This window comes from Sphaerodactylus townsendi, linkage group LG04 (genome assembly GCF_021028975.2).
Source record: "Sphaerodactylus townsendi isolate TG3544 linkage group LG04, MPM_Stown_v2.3, whole genome shotgun sequence".
NCBI classification, from domain to species: domain Eukaryota; kingdom Metazoa; phylum Chordata; class Lepidosauria; order Squamata; family Sphaerodactylidae; genus Sphaerodactylus; species Sphaerodactylus townsendi.
The window spans coordinates 101608008-101624814 of record NC_059428.1 but is presented as its reverse complement, the minus strand read 5'-3'; the positions used below and the strand labels follow the sequence as shown (position 1 = coordinate 101624814).

Below are 16807 nucleotides of genomic sequence, written 5' to 3'. Positions count from 1 at the left end.
ATGATATTAAAGGAAGTTAACAATTTTTTTTCCTCAAAAAGCACGCAATGTACAAACCTCAAATAATCCTGTGTAAATGAGAATGTTTAAAACAGCAGCTATATTATACATTTCACAAAAAAGGCCTACTCCTGTGCTCGGCCTAGTTATAAATAACTTGGAATCAATTCCACCCCAGATAGCCTATGTTTATATTGATACAAGGTACATGTGATAATGCAGTCTTTCCAGTTCTTTAAGTCTAGATATAAAACAGCGGGGGTGGGGGGGAGGGGTAGTGGTTTTTAAATTTCTAAAGCAAATACATGTGAGGGAAGCTGAACTCCCCTGCCCCCATGTCTGCTTCACAACCTCCTTATCCAGATGCTTCTCTTTTAGCTGGGCACCCTTCCAGTATGCAAAACCCAGCTGGAGGAAAAGTGATATCCGCTGAGACATTGCAGAGATTAAAACTGCAGGCAAGGGTGGAGGGGAGGGTTCAAAAACACCCACCTTTCATAAGTTCCTTTAACTTGAAAGAGAACCCCCATCCCCCCAACCCAGGCTCATTACCCCTGTCTTATATTATGCTGCATCTTACCAACTTCCAGTGCCATCCTAAATAGAATTACACCCTTCTGAGTCACTGGGCTCAAAAGGGTATAGCTCTGTTTAGGATGGCACTGTCAATCTACCACTAGTATGTATAGTCTGAGGCTTAGTGGCTTGTCAAACATTAACGTTTCTGCATATTTTCTGATGATGCAGGTGCCAATTCCACACACATGCATGCATGACAAAAATGCACCCTGAATCATTTTTCTGCCTTATGATCCCTTAAATCTAATCCAAGCACTGCAAGGAGACACTTCTATAAGTATTCCTAACTAAAAAGTGTTCCTAACAAGTGTTCCTATAACCAAACAAAAATGTTAACTATATTATGCAGCATCATGTTTCAGGTTTTTGAAAGTGACCAGATATAATCTACCCAAGAACAAATAAGCACTGTGGTTATAAGAAGATGTAACTTAAAGAAGCAACTATCTAAAATTTAGCAATGACTGACCATTGTTGAGGGAGCACAACTCAAGGTATGTTGCCAATAAATGAATTCCCACTCAAATCCAACCTAATAGGCAGTAATAGCTGAGTTTATAGTGACATTTAAAACAGTTCTGAGGCCGTATGTGAATTATCTCCTTTTAAGAATGGATTACAAATGAGTAATAAAAATAGTTCTTGAAAATAACTGATAGTCTGCTTACATTTTTCATTTTGAACGACTCCTCTTCCAATTTTTCTACTGCCAGAATGTTTTCAATTGGAATGCTACACAGTGGATGGTCTCCTGCAGGAGGCAGATCAAAAGAAGATCATTTTAAATGCTCATCCTATAGTTATTAGAGTCACTACCAGTCCAATGCAGTGCCCCAGGTGGTCGGGGATGGTGCCATCACCACGCTGCCCTGCCATCTCCAGAAGGCTTCCTGAAGAAACAGGGAGATAGAAAAAGCAACACCTCCCACCCCCAACTGCTAGAAAGCCCTCCATAAGGTGGCAAAAGTCCAAAAAGGTGGCATAAGTTCAAGACCCAGGCCACAGTGTAACTGGCCGCAAACCAAGGTAGAAGCCAACTAACATAGGCTCCATCCCCTGGCATGCCTCTGGCATGACCCTGCTGAGCTGAAAGGATCGGTGATGGTGAGGGAGCACTGATGCGGACCCAGTGCTGCCTCCGAGTGTTCAGGAGGACCACTGCATTCACATGCCAGTGTGTTTGCCCCTCTGCCGGCATCACTTCCACAAGTGGATTTGGCAACTCCCTGGATTGGTCCATAAGTTGAATAGTTGCAAGGGAACTCAATCTTCACATTTTAAGGGCTCACTTATTAGTGGTAACATAAACTGTCCTAAATGTCATCAAAACAACAACAAAAAACCTAAAAAGACTGCATATTGTTTAGCACTGAAAATATATTGAAAAGAGTCCTTGTTCTATGTATATATTATGTTGAAGAATGTCATATGGCATAAAGGAAGCAAGTTATGCCACTACTGAGTTTTCTGTCATTAAAAATCTTGAAGCACTTACTTAATTGCCTCTTAGAGCATTTTTTTCTGTATTAGGAACATGAATATATCAAATTCTGATCAAAGGCCCTAGAATCTAGATAAAAGAAAATCTGAAAAACAGTGCATATATAAGGAACACAAATTTTCTGCCATCCCTTGGGGATCTCAGAAAATGAGACATAAAGTTCAAGTTGAGTTGGAGGGTCACATCTGACCAGGATTTTCCTTTAAAGTAGTGTGTGGTGGAATTAAACTGCAGAGCATGGCATGATTGTGGGAGGAGCTTCAGCCAAACCCTCCCTTTCATCCTACCTTGCTTTTGACAGCAAAAATTGTAGTGGAAGGACTATTTGTCCTACTGCTGATTCCTCAAATCTGCTGTAGAACTGGCAGTGAGGCAAATAGCACCCCCTGGCTGCCATTTTTTGCATCTCAGGTTGGGGGAGTCCCCAACCCGACTCATGTCTCATGTAATAAAGCTTTGCGTTTATAAAAAAAATCTGACTCTTTTTTCAAAACAGGGTTTTAAAAAAACTGTTCCTGAAATAGAGATGTGTGTACATGACCAAACCTTGCAATTCCAATGACAGAATGTGGCCCAGGATCTAGCAAGATCACAGTGGACATTCTGAGGGGATTTAAAAAAAAATAAAAAGGAGAAAAAGCACCAGAGAAGGGAGGACAACAAAATGAATGGCAGGAGGCTTGAGCAGGAAAAGGATGAGGAACAGTAGCAACACTTCCAGCCATCCATCAGCAGGGTGCTGCGCACGTTTGTGGAGGACTGAGGCAAAAAGGTCAGAGCCTTCTGCCAACGCTACTCATCTGCTGATGCTGGGACATGCTGGGATATGTTGGGACAGCCTTTTCCATTCACCTCCATTCCCATAAGCAAGCAGAAGTTCTGAAGCAGAAACTACGGATGCCCTTTCTGCTTCAACCCTCCCTTTCATCCAGGGTCTGGCCTGCAGAAGGGCTGGAAGGCAGAGAAAGTGGCCATTGGAGAAGTTCGAAACTGGGGCATTTCCCTCCCCCGTGAGTACTGTAGGTCTGTTTTGTTCTTTTATATTATGAAACAATACTCAAAGAAACAGAGGGCATAATTTCATTACCTTTGCTTTTCTGATAAGTAAATTCATGGTTAGTGAGTCGAAACCATCTCTTCTTGAAGTTCTTCATACCAAACCGTTTTCGACCTTGTGCCCTCTTGATCATGAACCTACAGCAAATGAGATCACAGCAGCATTACACAAGCAAATTTCCTAGCAAAGAAGCACACGAGTCCTTAGTGTTCACCTGCCTGAGGAAAATCCAACACAAAAGCATCTTAATAAAGTGTAAAGAAGCACAAATTTAACTAACATGTGCTAATTTAGTCCTGTTTATGAAAAAGTATTGTAATACTCTGCAGCTCCTATCACATTAGAAAGCTTTCAGCATATCACTTGTATGAAAGCACCCTCATTTAAAACTTGTATACACCTTGCAGAAAGCAAAGGTACTTCATGCAAGGAGACGCTGATGTAGGGGCTGTTTCAAATATGTAATATGTACATTTAGGGTGGTATAATTAACATTTTGAGATATGCAGGTGACACTACATTACTGGCTGAAGTTCGTGAAGACTTGAAATGACTACTGATGAAGTTTTAAAGAGAAAATGCCAAAGCAGGATTACAGCTGACCACCAAGAAGTCAGAAGCAATGATTACTGAGGAATTATACAACTTTAAGGTTGACCATGAAGCAACTGAAAATTGTTCAAGATTTTCTATTCCTTGTTTCCATCACCAATCAGAAGAGAGGATGCAACCAAGAAATTAGAAGGAGTCTGAGACAGGGAAGGGCAGCCATGAAGGAACTAGAAAGATGTTTAATTGTAAAGATGTGTTGCTGGCAACCAAGATTCATACCACAGTATTCCCCATTAATATGCATGGGTGTGAAAGCATGGGTGTGAAAAGGGTGTGCATGGGTGTGAAAGCAGGACAATGAAGAAAGTTGACAGGAAGAAACTTCATTCATTTGAAATGTGGTGATGGAGGGGAGTTTGATGAATACTGTGGACCACCCAAAAGTGGTTCTAGATCAATTCAAGCCTGAATTAGCTCCAGAAGTCAAACTGGAGTGACTGTATTTTGGTTACATCATGAGAAGACAAGACAGTAATTCAAGGAAAAGTTGAAGGCAGTAGGAGAAAACAGAGACTCAACATGAGATGGATTAACTCAACGAAGGAAGCCATGACCTTCAGTTTGCAAGACTAGAGCAAGGCTGTTAATGACAGGATGTTTTGGAGGTCATTAATCATAGGGTCACCATAAGTCAAATATGACTTAGTGGCACATAACACAACACACATAACAGCATCTGAATTGCTTCCACTCTTCATTTCTCAACACAGTCTAAGTACAACAGGCAAAACGACAAACTCTGCACTGATTTGCTCTTCAATCAGTTTTGAAAGAAATATCTAGCCATCAAACAATGGAATAAGGGGAAAGAGTTAAATATTTTCTCTCCCCCACCCCTTTATTTCTCCCTTAAAAACTACAGCTCCAGTGGCTGCTTTCTGCAAAAATACAAAGGATCATGCAATGTGCAGTTCACCTCAAAACAATCACCCCAAACTTTCTGACAGTGGTATCCACTGCAGAGTTAAAACCTTCTAAGTTAGTGGACTTCAATGGAATTTTCTTTTTAAAATGTAACATTGCTTAATATGTCACTTGACAGAATATTCTTTAACTTGAATATTTAGCTACGGTCCATCATCCTTCAGAGGAAAGAGAGTCCTGAAAATATGACTGTAGGTCTGCGGAGATCAGGTTCTTGCAACAAAGATCAGAATACTTTTTTATATCCTTGGGTACATTCGGATTCTGGGTTTCATACATTTGAAGTCCAATAATTTCAAATCAACTCTTAAGTAAAAATGCAAGGTGGTTACAGCTGTGGCTCCAGACATATATTTCTGAATTTTTTAACACCACCCATATTTTCCCAGCACAACTGTAGCATATTCAGAGACAGATGTTTTCAGACTTTTTAAAAAATGTTCCTGAGAGCTAAAACCACTTAAAATGGCATTTGGAATAACTGATTAAAACCGATTTCCCTATTATATAGGAAACTTTGAATTAAAGTTATCCTTAGATTTTCTCAACGATACTAGATCAACGTCCTTGGGAGAAACAAAGGAATAGCAGGAGTAAGTGGTATTTCCACCCCCACCCCCTTTCCTCTTTGAAAAGAATCAAATAGGCAAGAAGGCCATTTACTGAGTGTGTCCAGCTCACACAGTATAAACATTGCAACATCAAGAAATATCTCAGGCATTACATATCAATGTTCTCTGCTGACTGTCAAGAGCAGAGAATCACTGGTCCTTGGAGTGAATGGAGAAATAGTCTGAACTGTTGCTGGAGAGAAGGCACACAGAAACCACGCTAACCACTCAAGAGATTATTCTACAAGCATCCCAAAATACAGCTGTGCCAACCCCCCTTTAATAAACCCAGTCTCTTCACACTGAGGCTTATGTAACAACTAAAAACTGGGATTAAAAATAGGTGGTGCATTGTAGCCATTTCAATGGTTTTCCAAGGATTTGAAAGTGAATGGTAACAGCACTTGCATGAAGGCACCTGCTTGAATAGAAACAGACGTGAACGTTTTTTGCATGCTCGTCCACTGAAGGAGAACGGCAATATAAAAACATTCCCATCTGTGTTCCAGATGTACAGCACGAAAAGTAACAAACAGCTAAAGCTTTCTCTCCCCAAAGCCAAGGCAAATATAACCCTCCCTGGATAAGAAGGGAGGGGACACCACTGGCAGGTCACTGAGGCAAAGAACCGGTTGCCCTTACCCTCTTACCTGCACGAACTATTATCATCAACTGTCTTTACAGTTAGTTTAAGAGTCCTTAACTCAGCAGGCCAAGCAAGAAGAGACAGAAAAAAATCAGACAGGAGCAAAAGAAAGACTGACGCAGAAATGAGACATTTAAAAGTCAGAGAGGAGGGTTGCAAAATTATACAAATGCATTTTTAAAAGCAAAAGACAGACAAAACAGATAATTTATAAAACTAGGTCCTATTCATGTTATTACAGTTAAAAGAAGGCAGAGTTCCCACCATGAACCAATTTTATTCATAGTTTTGTAAGATCCTGTTGAAAGCTTATGGTCTTTATTTTGAAATGTGGCCACATCCGCTAGGATTGCTGTAGCTTCTCCCAGTCTGGTAGCCTCTGCAACTGTTAAAACTATACTTTTCGTATTTCCTCTTCCAAGTAATTAATTTTTTCCCTCAAGTCACACCTGAGTTACAGTGACCCCTGGTGGGGTTTTCAAGGCAAGAGACATTCAGAGGTGGTTTGCCATTGCCTGCCTCCACGGCATGTTGTTGATATTCCTTGGAGACCTCTCATCCAAATACTAGCCAAGGTCACAGCTGAGAATGTGTGACCGGCCAAAGGTCACCCAGCAAGTTTTCATGACACAGTGGGGATTTGAATATGGATTTCCCAGTTCCTAATCCAACACCTTAGCTACACCACCCTTGCTCTCAATGATTAATTAATGCATATTATATAGCATTTCTCAGATACTGGACCATTTACTCTTTTGTGCCATTTTGATGTATACTCACCCTTCTTTAAGTAGTATTGGCTGCTCTATGCTCTTGTGATCTTTTCTTCCAGAGGAGGAAATTAATTCTAAGAACTTGGGAAAAGATAATATATATGTATGAAATAGGCAGTTAAACTCACATGATCGTTACTTGATGGAAGAATTGATAAAGCACCAAGGAAAATACGTGAGCTTTCAAAAATGTAAGTACTCACCCACTAGCAGAAGAAAAACAACACAAAGATTTATAAGCAAGTAAATCAAACTTTACTTGCTCCATGCCCAGATTAAATGAGATAAAGGACTCGTACTGAATCATATGGTGGGGCCCCACATGTCTTTAACCCATAAATCACACCTGATGCTTGGGCAACATTCACAAAGAAAGGCACATGCAAATATAACTCTGCACCTCCCCTGCCTTCAGATCTTTTAGATTTTTGTTTTTGCTGCTGTTCAAACAATTGATCACGCATGCTAGCTGGGGAATATCGAAAAGCCATCCCCATGAGTTATTGCTATAGCTTGGTGAAAGCAGAGAGGCGTGGATTCTTGGGTGGTTCATTGCCTGCATGGTTTTCATCCACAAGGTCAGAAGAACCCACATGAGTGCAAAGTATTTCCATGCTCTCTAAGTAGTACAGGAACAACTGCAGGAGTGTGTCATTATTAACACCTAAAATGCTCTTTATGTTCCCTTCCCTTCATCTACAGTTGCCTGAAATATAATGATCTTTCTTGCTCTTCTGCCTACCAAATTGTTGAAATGAGAAAACAAGTTCTGAGCACATATACCCACACCCTATGGCACTGCTTGCTTTATCTCTGAAAGAGGAGCAAGAAAAAAGCTCCAGAGCATATTTTGACATTAGGTTAGACCCAGCAATTTTGCTTACATGTGGATTCTAGATCTTCCCTACTTTCTCTCCTTCTAGCAGTCTCTTCTGACCCTAGGAAATTTGACTCCTGGGGTTTAGGACCCTGAATGGAATAAAGGTCACACGGGTTGCTGGGATGCAGTGAGGAGGGGAAAGCAGGTTAAAAATTGCTGTCTGTCTGTTCTGCAAGTAGAGTTTAACAGATATAAGACCTGAAAGGCTGTTGTTCCACAAGGATCCTAAGAACCAATATTCCTGGGGTCAGAAACAGCTACTGTAGGGAAGGGAAAATCAGGGAAGGTTTATGCTGTTGGTGGAAAGTGTTGTCAGGTCACAGCTGACTTATGGCGACCCTGTAAGGTTTTCAAAGCAGGAGACATTCAAGAAGAGGCATATTGGAGGGGAGGGGGGGGTGGCACTCGGAGACAAATTGTCTCTGGGCGCCCCACAACTGTGTCTGGGGGTGGGGTGGGGCTCCACCCCCCAGCCCGGCTTCCAGCAACCCCCTCCCAGCTCCCGGCTCCCAGCTGGCAGCCAGCAGTCCCTTCTGCCCTCCCCTCTGGGGAGAGCAGAAGTGACTGCTGTCCTATCAGTTGCTTTTATAAACACTGAGATCGGGGGGCAAAACCTGAGGCGGTCACATGGGGGGTTGATTCCTGCTCATGTGGGGGGCCGATTTTGTGCCCCCCGCATGACCAGATTAGTGGCACCCTGGGACAGAGGGTACCCTCATCCCTCGGCAAATATGCCACTGCATTCAAGGCAGGAGATGTTTGGAGGTGGTTTGCCATTGCCTGCCTCTGCATAGGCTGAGAGAGTTCTGAGAGAACTATGACTGGCCCATGGTCATTCAAGAGGCTTTATGTGGAGGAGTGGGGAATAAAACCCAGCTCTCCAGATTGGAGTTTGCCCCTCTTAACCAATACACTTATGACTGTTAGCCCTTTCCAATTATGGATTACTGGATCCAGCTCATTAATGTATCTCCTTGTTACATAGTCCCTGTTGTTAGCTGTTCATCAGCTGCTTCATTTTTTACTTTAAAACTGGAAGCTAGAAAGTGGAGATGCACAAGTTTGCAGATTCTGATCTCACTTGATCTACAAGCTCACAATGTGCAAGCCACATGTACAGCATGATTATGATATTGGTATACCCTACAAAGCTACTGTAGAGCATACTGTACTGTAATAAAGTTATCTGAAGTGCTGTGAATACTAAAAGTGAAGCATAAATGGTAGATATTTTAATTGTTATTTAGAATACATAAATTCAGATAATGGTGAATTTGCTAAAACAGCTGGTTTCATTAAGCCCAGGAAGTACACAAAACATTGCTGTTACTTACATTTTTTACTGCATCTGCATATTTCTGCTCATTAAAGTTGTCATAAAATGAAGCCATATAAGATTCCTTGAAACTGGCCTGAAATGCAACCACCAATATGCATTCATGTTGAAACATAGCAACTAATACAGAAGGCCAAAGACAGCAGAAAATTAAGATCCACTCATTCACGAACACAAATTTCTCAATGCTGAAAAGAACTGAAAAGCTGTTTCCGTGTAGCTTAAATTGCAGTGGTATTTGCAATGAGTTCACATGCCAAGTTCACAAATCAAGGCATTTCCTTTTAATCCTGGATATAGTTCAAGCTCTATTTTCTCAAAAACAGCAATTAATTCTAAACTGACAATAAGTGCAAAGGGAGGTGACAGTTACATTCCACAAGCAGTGTTATGATCAAATTCAGAACTAATTCTCTTAATCAAAGTGTGTGGGTGAGAGAAAGGTTGCAGCTTTCCCATACCAAATGAACTTTTTCAAGGGTCTACCATGTTAGATACACTAGTGTCCAGTCCCTCATATGATCTGCACACAATATAAGCAAACTCCAGTCATGGCTGATGACAAGTGGTTTTCTGAACTAGTTCTCAAACATTTCTCGTTCAGAAAATCATTGGATCACACATCATCTATAAAACTAATTCTGAACTTGGTCCAAGACTACAGATCAAAAACTCCACACAATGAGGCCAGGAACAGGCAGGGGAGCCCCGGGTTAGCAGAAAATTTTTAATTTTCAACAATCAGGGAAGGAATAAAAGATTCTTTTAAAAGTTTTAAAATGCAGAGATTTTGGAAGCTGCATTAGATTACCTAGGCAACAATGGATGTTTAGATAATCCCCAATGTCTTCCATGGTTTCCAGAAACTGGAGGCAATTTGGGGGTGGGGGAGGGAGGAGAAATAGGCAGGCAGGAAAAACAAGGAAGGGTAAGCTAGAGTAGTGGGTGGGAATGAAGAAAAGGGGGGAGGAAATGGGGGCTGGAGCAGGAAGGAAGAAGAGGAGAGGGAGAAGCTGCATGGACTGGGAGGATAGGGCTGTCAGTTCTGGCATGGGAAATTCATGGAGGGGGTGGAGCTTGGGGAAGGCAGAGTCTAAGGTGGAGAGAAAGCTCATTGGGGACGATGACAGAGTCTACCCTCTGAAGTTGCCATTTACTCCAAAGGAACTGACCTCTGTAGTCTGGATATCAATGAGGTATCTGGGAAAACTCCAGGCACCTCTTTGAGCTTGATAGCCATATTGGAGAGGTAGGAAAACAGAGAAAGCAAAGATATTGTGGGGAGGAGGACCAGATTTCTCTCATGCAAAAGCCCTCAGGGGTTTCCTGCTTGTACTTTCTGAATATCTGAAGCAGTATCTTTGCACTTTCTTTAAAATTAAAACATTATTTTAAAAATGTAATATGTAGTTTAAAATCATTGTAAAATACACAGCTTTAAAGGAATTCCGGTTTACTATGGCCCTTTCCGCACGGGCCATAAACGGCGGCTTGGGGACGGCAAAAACGCCGTCCCCAGGCTACCGTTCGCACAGGAGGCGCAGCTGCGTCGCAGCCGCGCCGCCCTTGCGCCGCCCGCCCATCTCCACGCCGGCTTTTCCCCAGTGCGCTCAGAAGCGCACTTGTTGGGGAAACGCCGGCTGGAAGCCGCTGCCGTGCGAACGGCAGCGGCTTCCCGGCGCTTCCCCCCCCCTCGCTCCCTGTACTTACCTTGTCCCCGGGCCTCCGGCGCGTCGCCGAGGCCTGGGGACACGCCCCCCTGCCCTGCGCCGCTGGAGCAGGCGCGCAGGGCCAGGGGGGCGTGTCCCCAGGCCTCGGCGACGCGCCGGAGGCCCGGGGACACGGCAGATCAGCCCGGTGCCGGCGCTCCGCGGCGCTGGCTGCCCGGCTCTTTCTAGGACCGTCCGTGCGGACAGTCCTAGCGTCGTCGGGTCGGCGTCGAGTACACCGACCCGGCCGCTTCCGCATTCATGCGGAAACGGCCTATGTTTATTTCAGCCCATTATCTCTATTCCTCCAGCCCAGTGAAAGAATAGACATTCTGAACTCAACAGTAAGGCCCAACCCAAAAGAGTGGATAGCCTTGTTATTCTCTGTACTTCAATTTTTCTCCCAATATGATTCTCCTTAGCTAACAAAGTCCAATTCAGTTTCCTCTATGAAAGGGTACAGTTACTATTTTTGTTGAGGATCTACTTAGCTTTAAGCTTCAAACTCAAAGGTATTCCTATACTATGAGGTCTATAGCAGCACTTCAAGAGCACAATCTTTCCCTATACAAGTACAGGAGCCAGGAGGGATCACTACTCGGAACAACAGATCCTTCTACTTCTCCCTCCCACCAGTCCATGTAAATTCTAGAAGCCCCATAACTTAAACAAGTAGAGGGCTATATGCTATTTAGGAGACATACACAGGTCTTCCATTCCACAACAGTGATTAAATCATCATATCAGGGCTGAAGAAGCTTGGGTTTTAATCCCCACTCAGCCATGAAGCTCAGCAGAATCCTTGGGCCAGTCAGTCTAGTATACCTCACTGCAGTGCTGTGAAGATATCATGGAGAAAGAAAGAACCACACACGCCTGTCCTGGGCTCCTTGTAAAACATAGTAGCTGTAATAAATAGCAGTATATGCAAATGGGAAGGGGCTGTTTAATAATAGGAATGCCTCAGAGCACTGTGTTTAGGGAGGAAAGAACTGTGCCCCTAGTAGTGTTTGACAATCACCCTCAATTTAAAATGCATTAAGAAAAAGAACCCCTATTTTCCCAAAGAAACCGAGAAAAGGAAAAGAGAACATGAAATTCTTACAGATTTAGATTTTGATAAGCTGCCTAATGTTTGTATAGTCTTGGATATAAGCGTCAACGTTCTTGAGGTCTGTGGATCCTAAAAATAAAAAAAGAGAACAGGACGATTGTAGAACAGCTGGGACACTGGAAAGTACAGGCACAGGACTCTAACTACTGCTTTTGTCGATGCTCTGCTTGCGGCCAGTCCAGGAACTCAGTGGAAACAATTGGGGAGGAGGAGGAGACACATACTGAGTGGTTTGGAAAAAGGCCTACAGTCAACTGTATCTGCTCTGCTTGCTAATGCTTTCGAAGTGGGGGCAGCTCTTCTAGCCTCCTCGAAGAAGCAGCTTGTGCCATTTGCAGCTTGTGCTTTTTGCTAACTTGATGCATTATACCTCAGAGCAATAGTTATTATAGGCAACAGTTATTTAATTGCTAAATTGAACAATGAAGCTATTGCCCTTTAGGGGAAGCCTCCAAGCAGCAGTTTGTTTTGCATTTGGTCTCAAAATCTATTTCCTGTGAGGGGCTTCACATGCTCAGAATACAATATTATCCATCTATGGGTAACCATATAGAAATTTTATTTCACGGCATTCTTCAGCGACTAAAAAAAATATCTCAGGACAGTGAAACAGATTTACTCATCCCTTCTAGGCTGAGGTGACTCTCCACAAAACTGCCAAGGGTAAGTATAGATCTCAGCTATTTTACTGAGATTACACGCATAAAAAGAACTATGCAACTTAATTTTGTAATCAAATGGCTTTGGGGTTTCTTTCACACACACCCTCCAACACAATCTGTTTGCATCACAAGACAAGTTGCCTCTGAAACTGGGGGGTGGGTGGGTGGGTTATGAGCGAAAGGAAAAGGAGAAACTCCATTAAAGAAAAAGGTGGTTTGAAATTCAAACATATCGCCAGCATTCCTGAAGATCCGCTTTAGATTGTGATGTGAAATGTTTTATTTTTAAAAGGGGATGGCTTCAAAAGTATTTATACAACATTTTGTAAATTAAAATATGGAATATGAATATTTTAACAAATAACTCTTCCTACAGGCCTACCACTCAGCCCCTCTGTGGCTCTCACCACATTTTCATCCCTTGCTGCTCCTTATTTTTGGCTCCAATTTATACTTCACCCCACACACCTCCCTCAAAACATGGCAGAAATCACATGGAAGGCTCAAAGACATCTTAAAAACAAGAACAAAACACATCTCTGTTTGCACTAGCTAAATAGTTACTGCCTGCCCGTTGAAAACACTTCAATATGAAGGAACACACTTAATTATGAATTCCTGCCCCATAGCCAAATCAGAATAACTCAAACTGCAGCTCATGGAGAGCCACATCCACATTTACAAAGGAGCCACATTTACTCCCAACTCTAGCATGAGGCCTGCACCTCAGGGAGGCTCATTGCTTACCTCTTCTGGAAAAGGTAGCAACCATCTGTCAACCACAAGCTCCACTGCGTAATGGCCTTGCCCATGTACCTGCCCCATGTTTCAGAAGCAGTGCTGAGGGGAGCCCCAAGTAGATTTGCCAGCTCCCGTTGGAAAATTCCTGGAGATTTAGTAGTAAAGTCTGAGGAGGGCAGGATTTTGGAGAGACCTCAGCAGGGTATAATGCCATAGATCCCAGCCTCTAAACAGTTATTTTCTTCAAGGGGCAGATCTCTGTTGTCTGCAGTTCAGTTGTGATTCTGAAGGATCTCCAAATCCCACTTAGAGATTAGAAACTAGGGCCCCAAGTGACATGTCAAAGAGTCCCATGTGATCCCAAGTGAGTATCACTGGACTAGAAGCTAAGAGTGGATGATGAGAATGAAGGAATAGCAAGGCCCATAGATACAAGAAAACAATACTGTGGGTCACCAGCAGACATGAATATTTTTGTATTAAGTAAATGACACTTACTGGATGATGTGGTGTGAGGTGGAATAGGTTTGGAGAAAGAATTGCAGGTGCAAAGAATCTCAGAAAAATGAAACTGCTTACAGCTGTGTACCTCACATCTGGGTCACCTGCAATTCAAAAAGAGAACACAAACCACCAATCATAACCCCATTCTGAAGAAAATAAATAAAACCAGTGAAAAGGAAAATGGGTCAGTGGATTCTTGAAGGCTACAGCAAGTTCACGGGTTTCCTGTGTATAGCGTGCACACACGCACACACGCACACACACACACTTCACAAACAGCTACCTTGGAGAGCTCACACTTATACTGTGCCTGGGCATTTTCAGTCTAGAAAAAATGTCTAAGGGAAGACATGATAGAGGTTTATAAAATTAGGCATTGCGTGGAGAAAGTAGATAGAGGTAGCGTTTTCTTTCTGTCCCATAATACTAGAATTTAGGGACGACTCATGACATGGTTGGGAAATAAGTTCAGGACTTTACTTAACAAATAATTCAACTGTGAAATTCACTGCCAGTGGAAGTAGACAGATGGAAGAGAGATCCATCAATGGCTATTAGTCTTAGTGACTGAACAGGGCCTCCATCTACAGCGAACTTCTGTCTAGTGCTGGGAGGCAGCAGCAGAGGATGGTCTCAGCCTCTACAACAGTGGTTCTCAACCTGTGGGTCAGGACCCCTTTGGGGTTTGAATGACCCTTTCCTAGGGGTCGCCTAAGACTCTCTGCATCAGTGTTCTCCATCTGTAAAATGGATAAATGTTAGGGTTGGGGGTCACCACAGCATGAGGAACTGTATTAAAGGGTTGCAGCATTACGAAAGTTGAGAACCGCTGCTCTACAACATGTTTGTCTCTCCAGAACAATTGGTTGGCTGCAGTGTGAAATGGTATGCACACCACTGGTGTGATCCAGCAGGCTTCTCTCAAGTTCTTCACATAAATGGCCTTAATAATTCAAGACAGATGCCCATTTGGGCCTTGATGTTATCCTTCCCCGATTTCATGAATGCCAAGTTTTCAAACAAAATAGACATCGAGAATGTTAAAGCTTGGCAAATGCCTCAAAGTTGCATCCATACAATGCAAGGAGGATCAGAAACAGAATGTAGATAACAGACATACCTGTACAGCACAACACAATTAAGTCTTTCAGCTACAATAATTGCAATATGGACAGTTTTTAAATTTCAGCTTCACATAGTAACATACCTTGGAAACGTTTTGCAGCTGACTCCCTCAGTGAAAAAAATATATCGCACATCACTGTAGGACAACTGACCCCAGATTTGGTAATGACTGTGAAAATCCGGTCTACATATTGCCTAAGATTTTCCTGAGGTGAAAAAAATATATATACAGTTAAAACAATCATGCTGAGATCATGTCATACATTTAAAGCAAAGGCTAGTATTTTATGGCTCACTACATTAGCCAAGGGTACTTAGGTCAGGTGCTGGATTGCATTTTAGTGGTTTTGCACTAGTTTTTGACAGGGTATTTTGAGGCCTTAGGATCAGGGTTACCAGTAAAAACAATAAAAGTGTAAAAATAACAAAAAATTATTAACGAAAAAGAGGATTGAAGTTCCAAAGATCCATTAAATGTTGATTTTTTTTTATTCATACAAAAATCATCAAAATACCATGGACCAGCTGGGGAGAGTACTAAATAATGAGCTGTAGACCTGGCCTCTGGAGTTTGGTGGCTATATCTACCACCCATTGAAATAATTTGAAAGCCATGCTTAACAATTAAAAAAAATGATTAAGATTTGCTACTGGAGAGGCAGATGTTCCAATATTTACTCAGGTTCCTGAGTCCAACAGTATGCTAAAAGTGAACAGCAAAGAACTTTCATACAAGTGCACAATAACCACTTTTCCAGCAAAGCGTCTTTTGAATAATTCCAGCATTGGACTGCCAGTTAATCCTTCCTTACTGTGCCCGTATTCCTCTAGTATTCCTTACCCAAATCCTCTCTTCCTCCACCCCAGATGTGCTACATGCCTTGCTCATGGTGCATATGCTCTGACTATTTATTGCAAGCCGCTGCTGAATAATCTGCACATATAATTCAACAATAACACACATCCACATTAGGACAGCTTCACACATCACTAAATTCCTACCAAAAAAGCACTCTCATACATGACACCTAATTGTATAACGTGCAAGTATCCTGTAGGCACAAGGGTATGCATGTTAATTTTTTTGCAAACTCTGCAGAGCAAATAGAGCTCTTAACTGCCTACCTACCCTGTTAGATTCCAAGTTTTCAGCATCTTTCAATTTCACAGGATCAATTTCACAAGGTTTATGTACTTGACAGATCTATAATAATAATAATAATAATAATAATAATAATAATAATAATAATAATTCCAAGCATCTGTAGGTGTGACTTCTTTGATATGGCTTAGATTTAATTTCTCATGCAAAGTATCTGGAGTCAATGGTTTGTGTTAAACTGATCAAGTCTCATTGGCTTTTGACAAGATATCATTTTTTCTCAGTTCCAGTGAAGACATAACATCTTTTTCAAATCGGGAAAAAGTTTAGGGAACATCTGTTTCCTTTCTATCCCTCCTTCCCTCTCCTCTGCAAATCCCCCCCTTCTCTTGTCAGTTTTAACTCCAGTTTCATAATGCAATTGCATTGACCCTGACCTCTTCACTAGAGTTTGCAAAACCAACTTCCAACCCTTCTTTTAAACGAACATGTCTCTGATCAGCATCAAAAATGGTTACCGTCCTGAGATGTAACTCTAAACCATGGTTAGGGCAGACAGAGGAAAGTATGGGCACAATTCGTGCTGGAGAGAATGTGCATGTTAATCTACCCCTCCTTTCTCTTGTCTGTGCACATTTCCAAGGCACGCTCCCGATTTGCAAACCAGGCTTTGGTGGGATTCAACGTTACACTGGCACATGTTCTCAATGAAAAACAGAGTTATTTCTCCGGTGCTATTGATTCTGCTTTAATCCCCCTACCAAGTGAACATTTAAGGAAACATTTTTTTCTATCACCACTTTTATTTTATAAAAGAACAAAAGAATATAATTGCAAAACTATTTTTACACAAAAGTATAGATCTTTAGAGAGTTATGGCATCAACCGCTGAGTTAGGAAAGCGCTGAATTCATTAAAGGAAATATGTGGT

At 42.1% G+C, this 16807-nt stretch overlaps 1 protein-coding gene across 4 annotated transcripts in view; it reads right to left on the bottom strand.

The window, feature by feature from the left end:
* Window positions 1–16807, bottom strand: part of RASA3 (RAS p21 protein activator 3) — a 211123-nt gene that overhangs the window by 9685 nt on the left and 184631 nt on the right. For 3 of the 4 annotated variants that reach the window (XM_048492563.1, XM_048492562.1, XM_048492565.1), the window contains 9 exons: window positions 15904–15978; window positions 14857–14980; window positions 13644–13750; window positions 11734–11811; window positions 8918–8995; window positions 6711–6784; window positions 5935–5982; window positions 3168–3274; window positions 1248–1330 (listed from right to left, as the gene is read on the bottom strand). In XM_048492563.1, coding sequence (XP_048348520.1) covers window positions 1248–1330; window positions 3168–3274; window positions 5935–5982; window positions 6711–6784; window positions 8918–8995; window positions 11734–11811; window positions 13644–13750; window positions 14857–14980; window positions 15904–15978 — 774 coding nt within the window. The remainder of the gene's footprint in view (window positions 1–1247; window positions 1331–3167; window positions 3275–5934; window positions 5983–6710; window positions 6785–8917; window positions 8996–11733; window positions 11812–13643; window positions 13751–14856; window positions 14981–15903; window positions 15979–16807) is intronic. The other variant, XM_048492564.1, reaches the window with a different exon arrangement.